Genomic DNA, 13,679 nt, shown 5'->3' with positions numbered 1-13,679 from the left:
CCTGTGCTGAAGTACAGGTGCCTTCAAGGGCCAAAATATGTGGTGGTGTAATTAATCAAGGCACGCTGAATTGGATGTTTCTGAGACCTCTTTATGTTATCCAAGTATTGTGACGAGGTATCCGTGGCAGCACACCAAGGAATCCAGATGTAAACTATACATAACCCCTGAATTACAACTCCACAGTTTCGTTTTATTTAAATTTTTGTCATGCATGAAAGAGATTAATGTTGCATTTAACAGCAGTCTGGCACCATTGTTATGAAGCTGAATCCTTCAAGCATTTTGAAAAGTTGGTGACCAAATATCTGACCTGACTCATGCCTTCATGCAGAAGTGTTCATGTTCCTAAAATGCTACAGTCGATCGCGCCTTTCCATTTATGTCTTACGTTTTGTTGTGTCCCAGTAAACTAACTTATTATCCGATGCTAATTATGTCTTTTGTGCATGGTAACAGGAGGGCATCTTTACTGGCCTCCCTCTCACTCGCCCACTGTCCTTGGTGTGGTCATGCGATTGGGGAGTTTGGTTCAGGTTGAGCATTCTTGAGTGGGTAGATGGCAACAACCCCAGTGAATGGAAGTGTGTCTAGATGGGACTGCCTCAAATACTGTATTATAGCCCAGTGAGGGGTATCGAAGACAGTAAAAGGTGAACGTGCTATTGAGTAATTTTATCTACAGTGTGATAAATAGAGGAAGAAAACTAGATTAATGATAATCCCAAATATTAGAGTTTTAAATAAGAAAACTCCTAGTGAGGGGTGCAATAATAATTAGGACATCAGAAAGAGGCCAGGCAGAGCCAGCATTAAGTGGCAGCTAAATTGGGGAGTACTGGGAGTTTATGGTGGCTAAAAAAAATCAACTAAGTAGCAAGGGCTCTTTATGGTTTAAATATTTTATTGATTTTCGGTAAACAACAAAAAGACCCCTAGCTCCCTGGAGACAGTGCAGTGAAGACATCTGGAGTCACAGAAATAGCATTACAAAAGTAAGATGCTCGGAGCGGGTCTACAGAGGAAGACAATAAATGGGGGTAAGGAACACAGAACAAGCATTAAAACCCAGCCCTACCCACCCCCTCGTCCACGAACGGGGAAAAAGAAAAAAGGGGGAAAAAGCGCCTCTACAATCAATGCGCCTGCTTGGGGTTGCGTGAGGTGGCTTTTGTCGGGATTTGTGTATCCGCAAGTCAGAGAAGTCCGAGATATCGGGGGCATGTCAGTTCTCGAAATTCAGCGGTGAACAATGTCAAAAATGGTCACCACAGTTCGGGGAATTCAGACCCTCTGCCTGCGAGAGAAAGGGTAAGCTTTTCCATGCCCGGTACCTGCCAGAGCCTCTGCAACCATCCGGAGTGAGTTGGTGCATGAGTGGAGCGCCAGTGTGCAAGAATGTTCTGTGTAGCCGCCCCTAGAGTGATAGCTATCAGCCTGCCCCTCCTGGATTTTAGAGGATATGTGATAGAGTTGGATAAGCTCAGGAGGACGTTTGCGGGGAATCGCGGGATCTGTGCATCAAAGTGGCTGTCCACCTCGTCTAGTATGTAAGACCAGTAGTTCTGGATGCGGTCGCAGCTCCATAGCAGGTGTGTAAGGGTACCCACCTCCCCACATCCCCTCCAGCACAGGGCACTTTGTCGTGAGTCAAATTGATGTAGGCGTTCCGGCGTATAATACCAGTAGGTAGCTACTTTAGTCAATGTCTCCATAAGGCCCATGTGGTATGCCAAGTGCCGTGCCCTATAGTAAATACCATCACATTCTTTATGGCTAATGGTGCGTCCCAGCTCCCGCTCCCAGCGTGGTCGGCCTGCGTTGTAGGTGAGTGCCGAGGTCAGTAACAGCTGTTTGTACAGGTCGGAAATGAGTTTCTTATCAGAGGTGCGGGTGACTAGCCATTTTTCGTACGGAGTTAATAGGCGTTGGGCACTGGGTTTGATGTGTGGGTGGAGCGCCCAATGCCTGAGTTGTAAATAAGGCAGTCATTCCGATTCAGGGATGCCGTAGTGTGTCCTGAGCCGTGGGAATGGGAGAATCCCTTCTAGATCAAAAAGATGGCAGAGGGATCGACAGTCTGTGGAGCGCCACACTGCGAAGGCCTTAGGGTCGGTGCCAGGGTGAAATTCAGGATTATTAAAAAGGGGCGTCATTGGGGAAGGGAAAGAAGTCAGACCATGGGCAGCGTTGGTGCGGTCCCACACCTCCATGATCGTGCCTGTGATATACGTCGCGTAGAGATTGGGTGGCCTGTCAGCTTTGCGAAGAAAGGGGACGCCCTGCAGGGCCATAGCAGCCACCGCCTTGTCTTGGAACAGCCAATGTTTCTCCGACTCGAGACGGTACCATTCCACCAGGTAGCGGAGTTGCGCAACGTTAAAATAAAGCTGTAAGTCTGCAATCCGCCCCCCCCCCCCTCCGGTGGGAGAACCGCCACCGCGTGCCTGAACCGAGGCTTACGGCCCTGCCAAATGAAGTTCGCTAAGTCTGCCTGAGTCTGCCGAATCCAGCCTGCGTGAGGCCAGAGGGAAAGGGTCTGGAAAAGATACAGGACTTGGGGAAGAATGGTCATTTTGATGGCAGCTATTCTGCCTAACCACGAGAGAGTGTGATGCTTCCATTTCCCCAATTCCTTGCGGACGTGTGAGCGAAGGTTGGAATAGTTAACGGCAATAGTGGTTGGAATGGTGGGCCCCAATTGAATTCCCAGATATGGGATCGAAGCGGTCGACCACTGGAGAGTGTGTTCCTCTTGCAGGTGGGCTTGCGTGGCAGTGGAGAGGGAGATATCTAACGCTATAGATTTGTCGATGTTGACCTTATAAAAGACTGAGGCCTGGGCGAATCAGTACAGTTCTATGAATAGAGCGCGCATTGCAGGGATCGGGTTAGAGAGGGAAAGCAAAATATCAGCGTATAGGCTGATGGTGTGAGTGTTCCTTCCAAATGTAATGCCTGTGATAAGGGCGTGGCTACGAACCCTCAACGCCAACGGCTCCATATAAAGCGCGAACAGGAGGGATGATGGGGCACACTCGTGCCTCTGCCTATGGGGAAGCGCGAGGACGTCTGGCCATTTACCCGAACGGTCGCCTTGGGTAGGCGATAGCAGTTGAGTATACGGGAGCGTAGTTTGTCCCCGAGGCCAAACCGAATCAGGACCTGTTCCAGATAGGGCCAGTGGACTCTGTCGAAGGCTTTTTCGGCGTCTATAGCCAACAACATGTATTCTCCGATAGTGCGGGACGCCTTCTCTATCAGGTGGAGGATTCTTTTGGTATTATCGCTCGTTTGCCGTTGGGGGATAGAGCCGGATCAGGCCGGCTTTATCAGTTGTCATGTATGGTGCCAGTCGGGTAGCGAGAATACTAGTGTATAACTTGATGTCAACATTCAAGAGGGAAATCGGCCTGTATGCCCTGCATTGCTTCCTGTCTTTCCCAGGTTTCGGTATAACCACTAGCGATGCTTCCCACATCTCCTCCGGTATAGCCCTGACATTTGAGAAGGTGTTAAACAAGTCGCGCAGTATGGGAGCGATTTTGTGCGCAAAAAGTTTTATAAAAGGCCGCCGAATAGCCATCTGGCCTAGGTGATTTGCCCAGCTTAAGGCGAGAGATCGCTGCGATGACCTCCTCCGTGCCTATATCCCTATCTAGGTGGTCCGCCTGCGCTTTGGTGAGGGCGGATATTGCCGCCGTCCCCAGATAATCACTGCAGTGTTGTGCATCGAGGTTGTCGCCCGAGTAAAGTGTTGCATAGAAGTCACGAAAGGCTTCTGCAATGGCCGTATCATCAGTGGTGAGTTCCCCCCCACGAAGTGTGGATAGTGTGCACTCCCTATCGCTGCCTGGTTTCCCGTAGCTTGTGTGCTAGGAGGCGACCACATTTCTCGCCCCCAGTATAGTAGGAGTGACGGAGTCGGAGAGCCGAAACTCGGCTCGGTCCTGGTCAAGCGCCGCCAGATGCTTCCGCTCCACACAAAGTTGACGCCAGGCCCTGGCCGCTCCTGTGCATTGGTGCATCTGTTCGAGCTCGGCCACCTGTTGGGTGAGCTCAGCCCGCTTGCTACTACTGTCAGCCCGCAGACTACTGTCTAAGTTTTCAGCAGTGGAAATGGCTATAAATTCCCCTCGTAACACCGCCTTAAGAGCCACCCATTGTGTCGCCAAGGAGGTGTCCGGGGTGTTATTAAGAGCAATGTAATTTGTGATCGCAGCCTTAATCTGATCGACAGTGGAGACCCGGTGCAATAGTGTGTCACGCAGCCGCCATTGTCTCGGCGGGCGCCGCGTAGGGGGGAACTGGAAGGAGGCAATGACTGGGGAGTGGTCTGATAGAGCCGCTGTCAGGATCTCGGAGTCGCACGCAAGTGCTTGCAATGGGGTAGTGCCAAGGAGATAGTCTAGTCTGGCGTATGTCTTATGTGCTCCCGAGTGAAAAGTGTAGGCTTGGCTGTGGGGGTGAAAGTGGCGCCAGATGTCGACCAAGCCCAGATCCTGGAGGCGACCCGTCACTGCCGGCGGGAGAGCCCCAACTTAGCTCGATCGCTGACACAAGCGGTCATGAATGTTATCAAATACCATATTCAGACCCCCCCCCAGCAGTAGGCGCCTCTCCGAATTAGCCAACGCCTCTGTGAGTGCCTTGTGGAAGAATGGTTCCTGCCCTTCATTAGGAGCATAAAAGGATCCCACTATAAAGGAGACACCCGCCACCTGGAACTGATACGTAAGCAGACGACCCTTGATTTCTGCCTCCTTCTGGAGGACTTTACCCTGAAAGGAGCGGGAAACCAGAATGGCGACCCCAGCCGATTTAGTAGAGTTAGAAGAAAACAGCTGTGTGGGAAAAGCGCGTGACTTCATCCTATGGTGGTCTTTGGGAAGAAGGTGCGTCTCTTGTAGGAGACATATGTCTGCTTTAGAGTGCTCCAGATAATGAAGTATGGCCCTGCGCTTAATGGGGTTGTTGAGGCCGCGCACATTAAAGGTCAAAATGCTAACTGAGTTATGCGCATGAGAAGGCAGCCTACCCCTTGAAATAGCTGAGCCGTATAGCGCGGAGGGAGAGGGTGGACGAGGGGACCCAACCCAAAAAAGGGAAAGGGGAAAAAAAAAAAGACCCCTAAAACTCGGCCCCAATACAACATCCAGGTGGGGACAGTTTGATCATACAAAGTCAAATAACATTGTCCGCCATCCCAAGATGGCCTGTCAGAGAAACCACGTTGTGACCAAGGGGAAGAGTGCCACTCCGCCTGCCCATTTCCATGTGGGAACATGCTCGATCTCTAAGACAAAAAATAAACTACAAAATCCCCCCGTGCGTCACTTGGTGCTGTGGACCCCCTCCCCCTCCCCCCCCACCCCCCGTGAGGGCCTCTGCAACTGCTGTGATGGCCGCCTGCTGACTTCTGGCAATGTCAGTCTTGTGTCCTGCCCTGCCTTTGCCATCCCGACTGGGACATCTCCGGGCCCGTCCCAACGCTGTGCTCGTCGTCCTCTTCACTTGGTAGGGCAAGACCCATCAGCCGGCACGTGTCGATCAGCGATCGGAGTTGCTGAAGCCTGCCGTTGTACCGAAAGATTAGGCGGAATGGGTGACCCCCATGAGTATGGGATCCCTTGCTGCCGAAGGTGCTACGTTATTGGGCGAAATTGTCGGCGCCGTTGCAGGGTGATTAGAGCTAAGTCCTGGTATAGCACTGGGGAGTGGCCGCAGAAGGAAATGGGGTGCAGAGATCGTACCTTCGTGAGAATGGCTTGTTTAGTCTTGAAGTCCTGTACGCATACCAGTATATCTGCTGGCGGGGCGTTAGGCGCCCGAGGTGGCCCGACCCTGTGCGCTCTGTCCAGGACAATATCAGATGTATGAGAGTCGCCTAGGATGTGTCGGAAGAGGCTGTTGGAGAAGGCAAAGAGATCCTTGGTATCGTCTGCTGGTTTCACCCCCGAATCCTAATGTTATGCCTACGGGACCTGTTTTCTAAGTCCTCCAGGTGCGATTGGATATCCACGTGCTGGTCCTGCACTCTGATCACCTCCTACTGTAGCACCGTCATCTCCGTCACAGTAGCATCGCTTTTCTCCTCTAGAGTGGCCACTCTCTCTCCGATAGCATCCATGTCTCTCCTCATCTCCTTGACCTCTGCTGCAAATTCGGTTTTAACGGGCTGTATGTGCGTCCCGCAGGGTAGGGAACAGCGATTCCAGAAAAGCCTTTATCGGTTCGTCTCCCGCAGATGCTGAGGGTTTAGCGGTCTTAGTCACAGGTGCTACCGCCGCCATGTCGGGGTTGGACAACGAGCGGCCAAAATTGTCCTTCAGTGGCTTCCCCTTCCTTGACCTAGACGAGGACATGCCCCTGCGTCGCCCCCACGTCTGGACAAGGAGGCACGTGTCAGGGGGGTCCCAGCCTGTCCCATGGGGCACCCAGCGAGTGACACTGCCGTCGTGTGACGCAGGCCACTGCTATTTCCCAGGCGTGTCTCAGTCTCTCACCCCCACCACAGGGGAACGCACCCAAGCCGTGACAAAGTGCTCCGTCTCTACTCCTGTGGTTCAGCTTTTGCGGGTCCCGTGTGGCCTGGTGGCCGGGTAGCTAATAAGGGCCAAAAGAAGAGTTAGAAGCCAAAACCAATAGGGCAGGCCGGTTCCCCGCCGACCCCTCCAGCAGCACAGGGTCTTCTTGCCGTGATAACAATGTCTGCCAGCATGCAATTATCGCCGCTATGACATGCTGAGGGCCACCCGTCTCCAGACCCCCGCCAGGCCCTCCTACCGTGAGATCGTCCAAATGCCGGTACCTGTAGGTCACTGCCGCCAGTCACAACAGCTAGCCTGATAGGCGAAACAGCCCGCCGTTCAGGCACAGGCGTCTTCGTATTTGCCCAGCGGTCGATATCTGAAGTCCAGAGGGATCCCGCCTTGAAGGCCGGTATTGCAGCCAATAGCCCTTGCTCCGCACCACTGCCGCCCCTGAAGTCGCGGCCAGGGAACTCCGAGGCTCAGTCCCGGGAGACCTCCGCTATTGCCAGGGTGAGACCCAGATCCAAATGCACCAAAGCTGCGGCTGCAATCGCCCCACGCAGTTCCGGGGTGCAGGCTCCCTGCTGGAGGCTAGAGGGCCGCAGGAATTCGCTGTCGGTCTCTGCGAGGCCAGTGCCGAGCCCGTCCCAATCTGCCTCTGCTCCCCCCTCGGGTCTACAGACTTCACCGCCAAGTGGGGTAGTCCTAGTTGCCGCCTCGCCATCCACGACCCTGCGCCGCCCCCTCTCTCCTCGATTGCGCGCACAGGCGCGGATCGCTCCCGCGGCTGAGCCGGCCTCTGGTGCGATCGCGACCGGTCGATTCGACAGCTCTCCCCGCTGTCCAGAGGGCCTCGCAGATTTCCCCCTCAACGCTGGAGGCGCAGGTACTTCTCAAGCGGCCTCCAGTTTGCTGCCTCCGTCCAAGGGCTTGCGCTGGCCTCTTCCGGGATACCGCACTGCGGCGGGCTGCGCCCAAATTTAGGCCGGTGATGCCGCGGCCTAGCGGGCCGCACTACAGATGATGCCGGGGCTCGCCTCACGGGTGCACACCTCCCGCTGGCCAGCGGGCACCCAGGTCACAGTCCAAGGGCACTCCGAAGCGCTTGTGTGCAGTGCTGCCACAGTTCCGTCTCCACTGCAGTCCCGACTGCTGCTCAGGCGGGGCCCCACCTTTCCTCGGGCCTGACACCCCCGGTGATCCTCGTCCCCTGAGTCAGCTGTGCGTCGTCGTGTGGAACCCGCGTGTCTTCCGGGTTACCGATCCAATGGCCGGGTGAAGGGAAACTGGCCCCGATGGTCCGGGACACCGGACCACCGCCTTGGTGAAGCCGTCCGCCGCTGTACTGCAGGGTAGGGCTGCGGGTCTGCCCACGCGGCCTCGGTGGTGCTGCAGCTCTCGGTCTCTGCAGCGGGGCTAGAAGGTCCGCGCGAAGGGCCCCCAGCTAGGAAGAACCTCCGTCAGTCCAGCAGGCTATTTTCGCCCCTCGGTGGGGTCCGTAGGTGCTGTTTTCGGCAGGCGGCAGACAGGAGCTCTCAACGACACGTCTTGCTACGCCGCCATCTTGTAACAAACAAAAGGAATCCACCTGAATGAGATTGGTATGGTCCCTACAATGGTGGGGAGCACACTGTGTTCTTTAAATACGTCAGAGTTGTGTATTGTCGTTAAATTACAAACAATATATGTGATATAAATGCGAAAACTAGACTAAATGTGCCTAATTACTAGATTCCAAATCGTAAGTACCTGCAATGAGGACTTGCTACAAATTGGCGAATTGCATCATGAGCCTGTAATACGGAGCGACCCCGTGCTTAATAGCACTAATACGGGAGGTGCTCCCTGTCAAGACTGTCCCGTCCGCGGCTCTGTGGATCCACGCATTTATATCACATATATTGTTTGTAATTTAACGACAATACACAACCCTGACGTGAGTAAGGTGGGGATCTGTGCACCCCGTCCTGAAGAAGAAGCTTTACGCTTCGTAACATGTTGACGCACAAGAGAGATATTGTACGTTAAATACAAAATACCTCCACCACACCCCTTTTAGCAATACCAGCACGGAGGTTTACTAAAATATTTTTAGCCCTCACATGCCAGGTATTTTTTAACATTCACGCATTAATTCACATCTGACCCCACCACTCACTTACCATCTAAACCCTCACGCACCACACAGTTATTACATCAGTGCTCCCGCGTAGTCGTTGGTTAGTAGCACGCCGCATTCCGTAGAGGGATGCGAAGACCCCTATGATGAAGCATGACACCAAGGGCCCTTTTGGTGTGTGAGGGGTATTTAAAGAACACAGTGTGCTCCCCACCATTGTAGGGACCATACCAATCTCATTCAGGTGGATTCCTTTTGTTTGTTAGAATTGTGGCCGGGGAGATCGAATCCACTTGTGTGTCCTGGTGGACACTTCCTCTCTCCACTCCCCCTTTTGTTATATTTAATAAGCCGCCATCTTGGCCACGCCCCCCACCAAGGGCTCTTTAGACTAGATACAGAAAATACAAAAGGGTTAAACAATAAGATGGAGATCACCAGAGTGATTTGAATGGTGGAGAGACAGAAGTGACTGAAAACGATGCTATGCCCAAATAAGAATCACACATAACTTTATGTAAAGCATAAGATAGAGAACTATTGACACAAGAAGACCTGGTGTTAAAAGGACAACTGTCTACAAAGTATATATTTTTGGTCTAGAATGCACTCTAATGCAAACCGTATAATATGTCCATTTGTATGATACAATATACTAAGTAGTGTGATTTAGATGGTTGGAGTAATATTTGGATAGTAACATCTGCAATCCTGTTGTCTTGTTTGAAGTTGAAGTGAAATCCTTGTTCTGTGGCCCTGTGACATTGGTGTTAGACATTGAGGCCCAGAAGCATTAGTAATTGGTTGAGTAAGCATTATGCCTTCTACCTCGTGGCTGTAGAATATTTGTACTTGGTATTTCTCCCTGCAGGACATGGCTAGAATACCCTTCTTGACAGCAGGCTGCGCCATATCCGAGCTTTATTCAATGTATGAGCTGCTCTATGTAGTGTGTTACATGCTGTGTTTTGAGGAGAAACATGCTCCCACAAGGACAAAAGTGGTGTACAAATGTAAGTGTTTTTAAGTGTCCCCTTTGATCTGTGTAGTGCTGTGCAGTTGCTGCATAGGGGTCTCAACCATCTGTTGTACCTGAAATCTCAGTCTGATTCCTAACAGGAATTGGGGTGCTGTGCACAGAAAAATGTAGAAAACGGTTTTACCAATGGAAGGTGTCATATCTTTGCTTCTTTTCTCTTCCTCTAGTGATGACTCCGGAAGTAGTTTGTTTAGAAGCCAGTGTACATTGACACCGACCCGAACAGCAAGAAGGCGCAGTCAGGCGACGCCCTCCCTTGAAGCGCCCCCCATTGAGTTGCACAAGGACTCCTCTGATTCCTCCTCAGGGCCAGCGCCTAGATTCAATTTAAATCAGATCTTTGAGCGCCGAAGGAGACGAAGAAAAAGACGCCAAGGAAAATGTGAAGCAAAGAAAATCTGCAGAAACCTTTTAAAACCTACTCTGCAGCTGCCAAGTGAAGCTATCCCTTTGCCCAGACGACAGAGACGATGGAAGGACGAAACAAGCACATTTCCATTCTTAGACAAAAAAGATTTACCTTTGAAAATGATTTTCACACATGAGGTAAGTTTTAAATTAAACTATAATAACTATGGTGCAATTAAAAGCGTTCGCTTTATCTCGTGGTTGACAAATTTTGTTTCTATTACTCACAATTCACTTTTTATTTTGCGTTGTGTGTTCGCTGGTACTTGATCGTTGATAAAAAGGAATTTTGAGCATTTCGATCACCATCCTAAGTGTTTGAAATTCAGTATTTGGACTATAAATAAAGATGCTTCATAACTAATCTTTACAATTGTATTGGATTTTTTTAAATATTTTTTTTTATTTCGAATGAACCTCACATAAGGAGGTAGACCATATAAAAAGTGTAAATTTATTAATGTGATGCTTTTTATTAAAATGCAATTTTCTTAAGGGAAAGGAGCTTTTGAGACTCGGGTTTTGATGCATTTGATGTTGATGCACATGGATGTGGTCATGCAAGTTATTACCTGTTATCTTCATGCATGCTGTGACGTCACTAAAGACCCAATTTTCATCTGGCATATCATACACTTGCAGAGGTGAGTTCCATCAAGACATGCGTAAGCATGGGACACCAAAATATATCCTATTTCATCAGTAGGGGCCTCCAGACTCCTCTAGTGTGCATTTTCCCCTGCCCTCCATTCTCTCTTTGATTCCACACCACCCTAAACCCACGCCTTTCTGAGGTGTGTTTCAAATTGCGACCGACCACTCTTGCGGTAAGACTGTTCCTTGCATTTTACTACCTTTCTACATTGCGTGGCAATTGCTTTTGAGACTCTTGTAATGAGTTGTACCCAATAGCCCCTTGCTCTAGAGCCATATCTTTCTATGGACTCTGTATTATGTGCTGTATTTATATGTCTAATGTAAGGGTCTGGATATCATCTGATCACCCTCTGTTCTCCTGTTACCCAGATTTGACTTGTTGCATATTTCAGGATGTGATTTCTGGTGCAGGCATTGAACCATCTTGGCAGCTTTTTAGGTTGAGCCTGGGCAGCAAATGCGCTGCTTTGCGAGGCATGCTGTATTCAGTTATGGACTAGAAGCTCAGCCCACTGTCTGCCCATATTTTTCATTGGCTTGTGTCATTGTCCACTGTAAACTGTGGCATTTCATTGGTCAATAGGCTTACTAGTCCCTCCTTAGCACCTCATTGTCTCATTTTGTATCCTCCCATGGTGACACCCCCTGGTATCTGTGTTGTTACTCGGTAGGCTTTAATTACAGCACTCTTTTCTCAAATAGTTTTCTCCTGCCTGATGTTGCAGGGAGGACATGCTCTCTCCAAACGCTTTTTAAAGTTTTTTAATGCACGGGCGCTGGCATTTGCAATGCAATAGGTCTTGCGTTTGCGAGAGTTTAAGCTATTGGCATTGTAAATGACAATGCCTTTTATTTAACTGTTTTAAAAACCACACATAAATAAAAGGCATTTTTATTTACAATGCCAATAGCTCAAATTCTCGTAAATGCGAGAAGTATTGCATTGCAATTGCATGCTTTAAGTGCTGTTGCAGGGCCATCCTGAATAGTCCAGATGTGCCTTGACTAATGATTTGTACATGGGATAATGCAGCATCCTTCTTTTTTCTATATAAAGTTTGTTCTATGCATTCCAATGTTCCCTGGCCATCCACAATGCCTTCCCACAATGTTTGGAACTATTGAGGTCATCTGACAAGACAACCTCCTATTTCATTAGATTCACTACCCTCTCCTCTAGTCTGGGACTTTGAAGATATTCAGAAGGTGAGGAATCTGCAGGAAGATGTCGTATCCACATGAAAAATTGTTGCTAAAGATAACTTCCTTTTTCTTTTGTCATCATGAAATTAGAATGCATGCAATAAATGGCACGTTTAAACAAAAGAATCTGGCTAGCAGCTGCTTTTCAGGAATAAATAGTGATCTGAAACGGTTTTCTATACGTGCAACACCAGGCCTGTGGCTTATTTCATTACCTGTATGCTTTGGGAAGGGATGTTGATTGACACAAGAAGCACAGCAGCGTTGCCAGATGGATGCTAGAAAGCTTCCAACCAGGTTGTTTTTCTTAGTAACGTGCGTAAAGAGATCCTTTCTCTGCCCAGGATGAGCACTGAATGCACAAAAAGGGGAGCAAGGACGGCTGGCGAGAACAGTGAAACAAGAGACCAGTTCAATTTTGTATTCAGTTGGACTGCATGGTCACTCATTTTTACCATTATTCTGATCTGCACCTGATGAAAGACACGGTTGACTGGAAGAGGTGCTTTGAGAGCAGAACATGTAATTAAATATATTTTCAGTTCCTTAACATCTGCTATTGGTCATCTGTTTTTATCGCTTTTGTCTAATGGATCATTTCTTTCCGTGGACTATTCATCCTTTGAACTATTCCAGGTTCCAGCCTGGGTCTTAAAAGTATACATCATGGTTGGCTGTAGACTGCTCTGGGGTTGAACCCAGCAGTAATGCCTATTTGACATTCACTTCTTCTGGGATAGTGCTCACATTTTCTTACAGAGAATAAAATATTTCTTTTTTTGTAAGCTCTGTCCTATTGTATTGGCCCAATCTGGCCGTGTCGGCTGTAAGTGATGGATCTGTACAATGCCAGTTCTGACGGTCCAAGAAAGGTGAAAGCACTCATGGGTGAGTCCCATTGGGGCACACCAAAAATTAACCCTGTGTGATACTGTGCATCTGACAGATGGCCTTACTGTCCAGCTACTTGACTTGGAGAGCATCTTATGACTAAACTCCTCCTCCTGGCCGGACTTCACAGTATATGAATCCCCCACAACGGCCTCAAAGGTTTGGGGGCATGCCTCCGGTGGGGTATCCATCTACGTAAAGAACGATTTAATTGTAACAACTAAGGTACTAAACACAGGAAAGAGGGACTACATCATCTTGAAAATAACTCTGACCAGCAGTGGGCGAACGAGGACAAGGCTATCCCTCATCATAGGCTGCATCTATTTACATCCCACCAAGTTAAAAAGAGAATCTACCTTGATGTCATCGCTCCCAATTGTGTGGGATCTCAGCGCTACAAACCCAGACGATATGTGGATAATCGCGGGCGATTTCAACGCCAACCTAATGCAAGATGATTTGAACAACAGTCTAGCAGGTTTCCACGAGGAGATCTGAGATATACCGACAATCCATGCGCAATGCCAAAGAGGCGATAAGCAAGGCAAAGCACTCGCAGTGCAACTAAACTAGCTGGGCCCCTGCATCATAAATGTTAGAGTAGCACTGGACATTAAAGCGGTCTGCACACACGCCTCTGCTTTTAGGATGGCCACCCTAGACTACATGTGGGTGTCTCTGGCTCATTTCCAAAGCATAGGCAAATTTGAAGTCTTCACGACCTTGACCAGCGATCACACCATCCTTAGCTGTAAAGCCATGATATTGCGCTCTTGTCGCCCTAAAGTGGTCCTTATAGGAAAGCAAGATGAACTTGAACCCGTCA

The 13,679-nt window shown here is 49.6% G+C and overlaps 1 protein-coding gene across 3 annotated transcripts in view; it reads left to right on the top strand.

Moving 5' to 3' along the window:
* The window catches only part of TAF1D (TATA-box binding protein associated factor, RNA polymerase I subunit D), an 82,166-nt gene that overhangs the window by 27,640 nt on the left and 40,847 nt on the right, over positions 1-13,679 (top strand). For all 3 annotated transcript variants that reach the window (XM_085649801.1, XM_085649803.1, XM_085649802.1), the window contains exon 3: positions 9,859-10,237. In XM_085649801.1, coding sequence (XP_085505927.1) covers positions 9,859-10,237 — 379 coding nt within the window. The remainder of the gene's footprint in view (positions 1-9,858; positions 10,238-13,679) is intronic.

This window comes from Triturus cristatus, chromosome 3_2, assembly GCF_964204655.1.
Source record: "Triturus cristatus chromosome 3_2, aTriCri1.1, whole genome shotgun sequence".
NCBI lineage: Eukaryota > Metazoa > Chordata > Amphibia > Caudata > Salamandridae > Triturus > Triturus cristatus.
The sequence above is the reverse complement of the archived record's forward strand: the minus strand, read 5'-3'. Positions and strand labels throughout refer to the sequence as shown.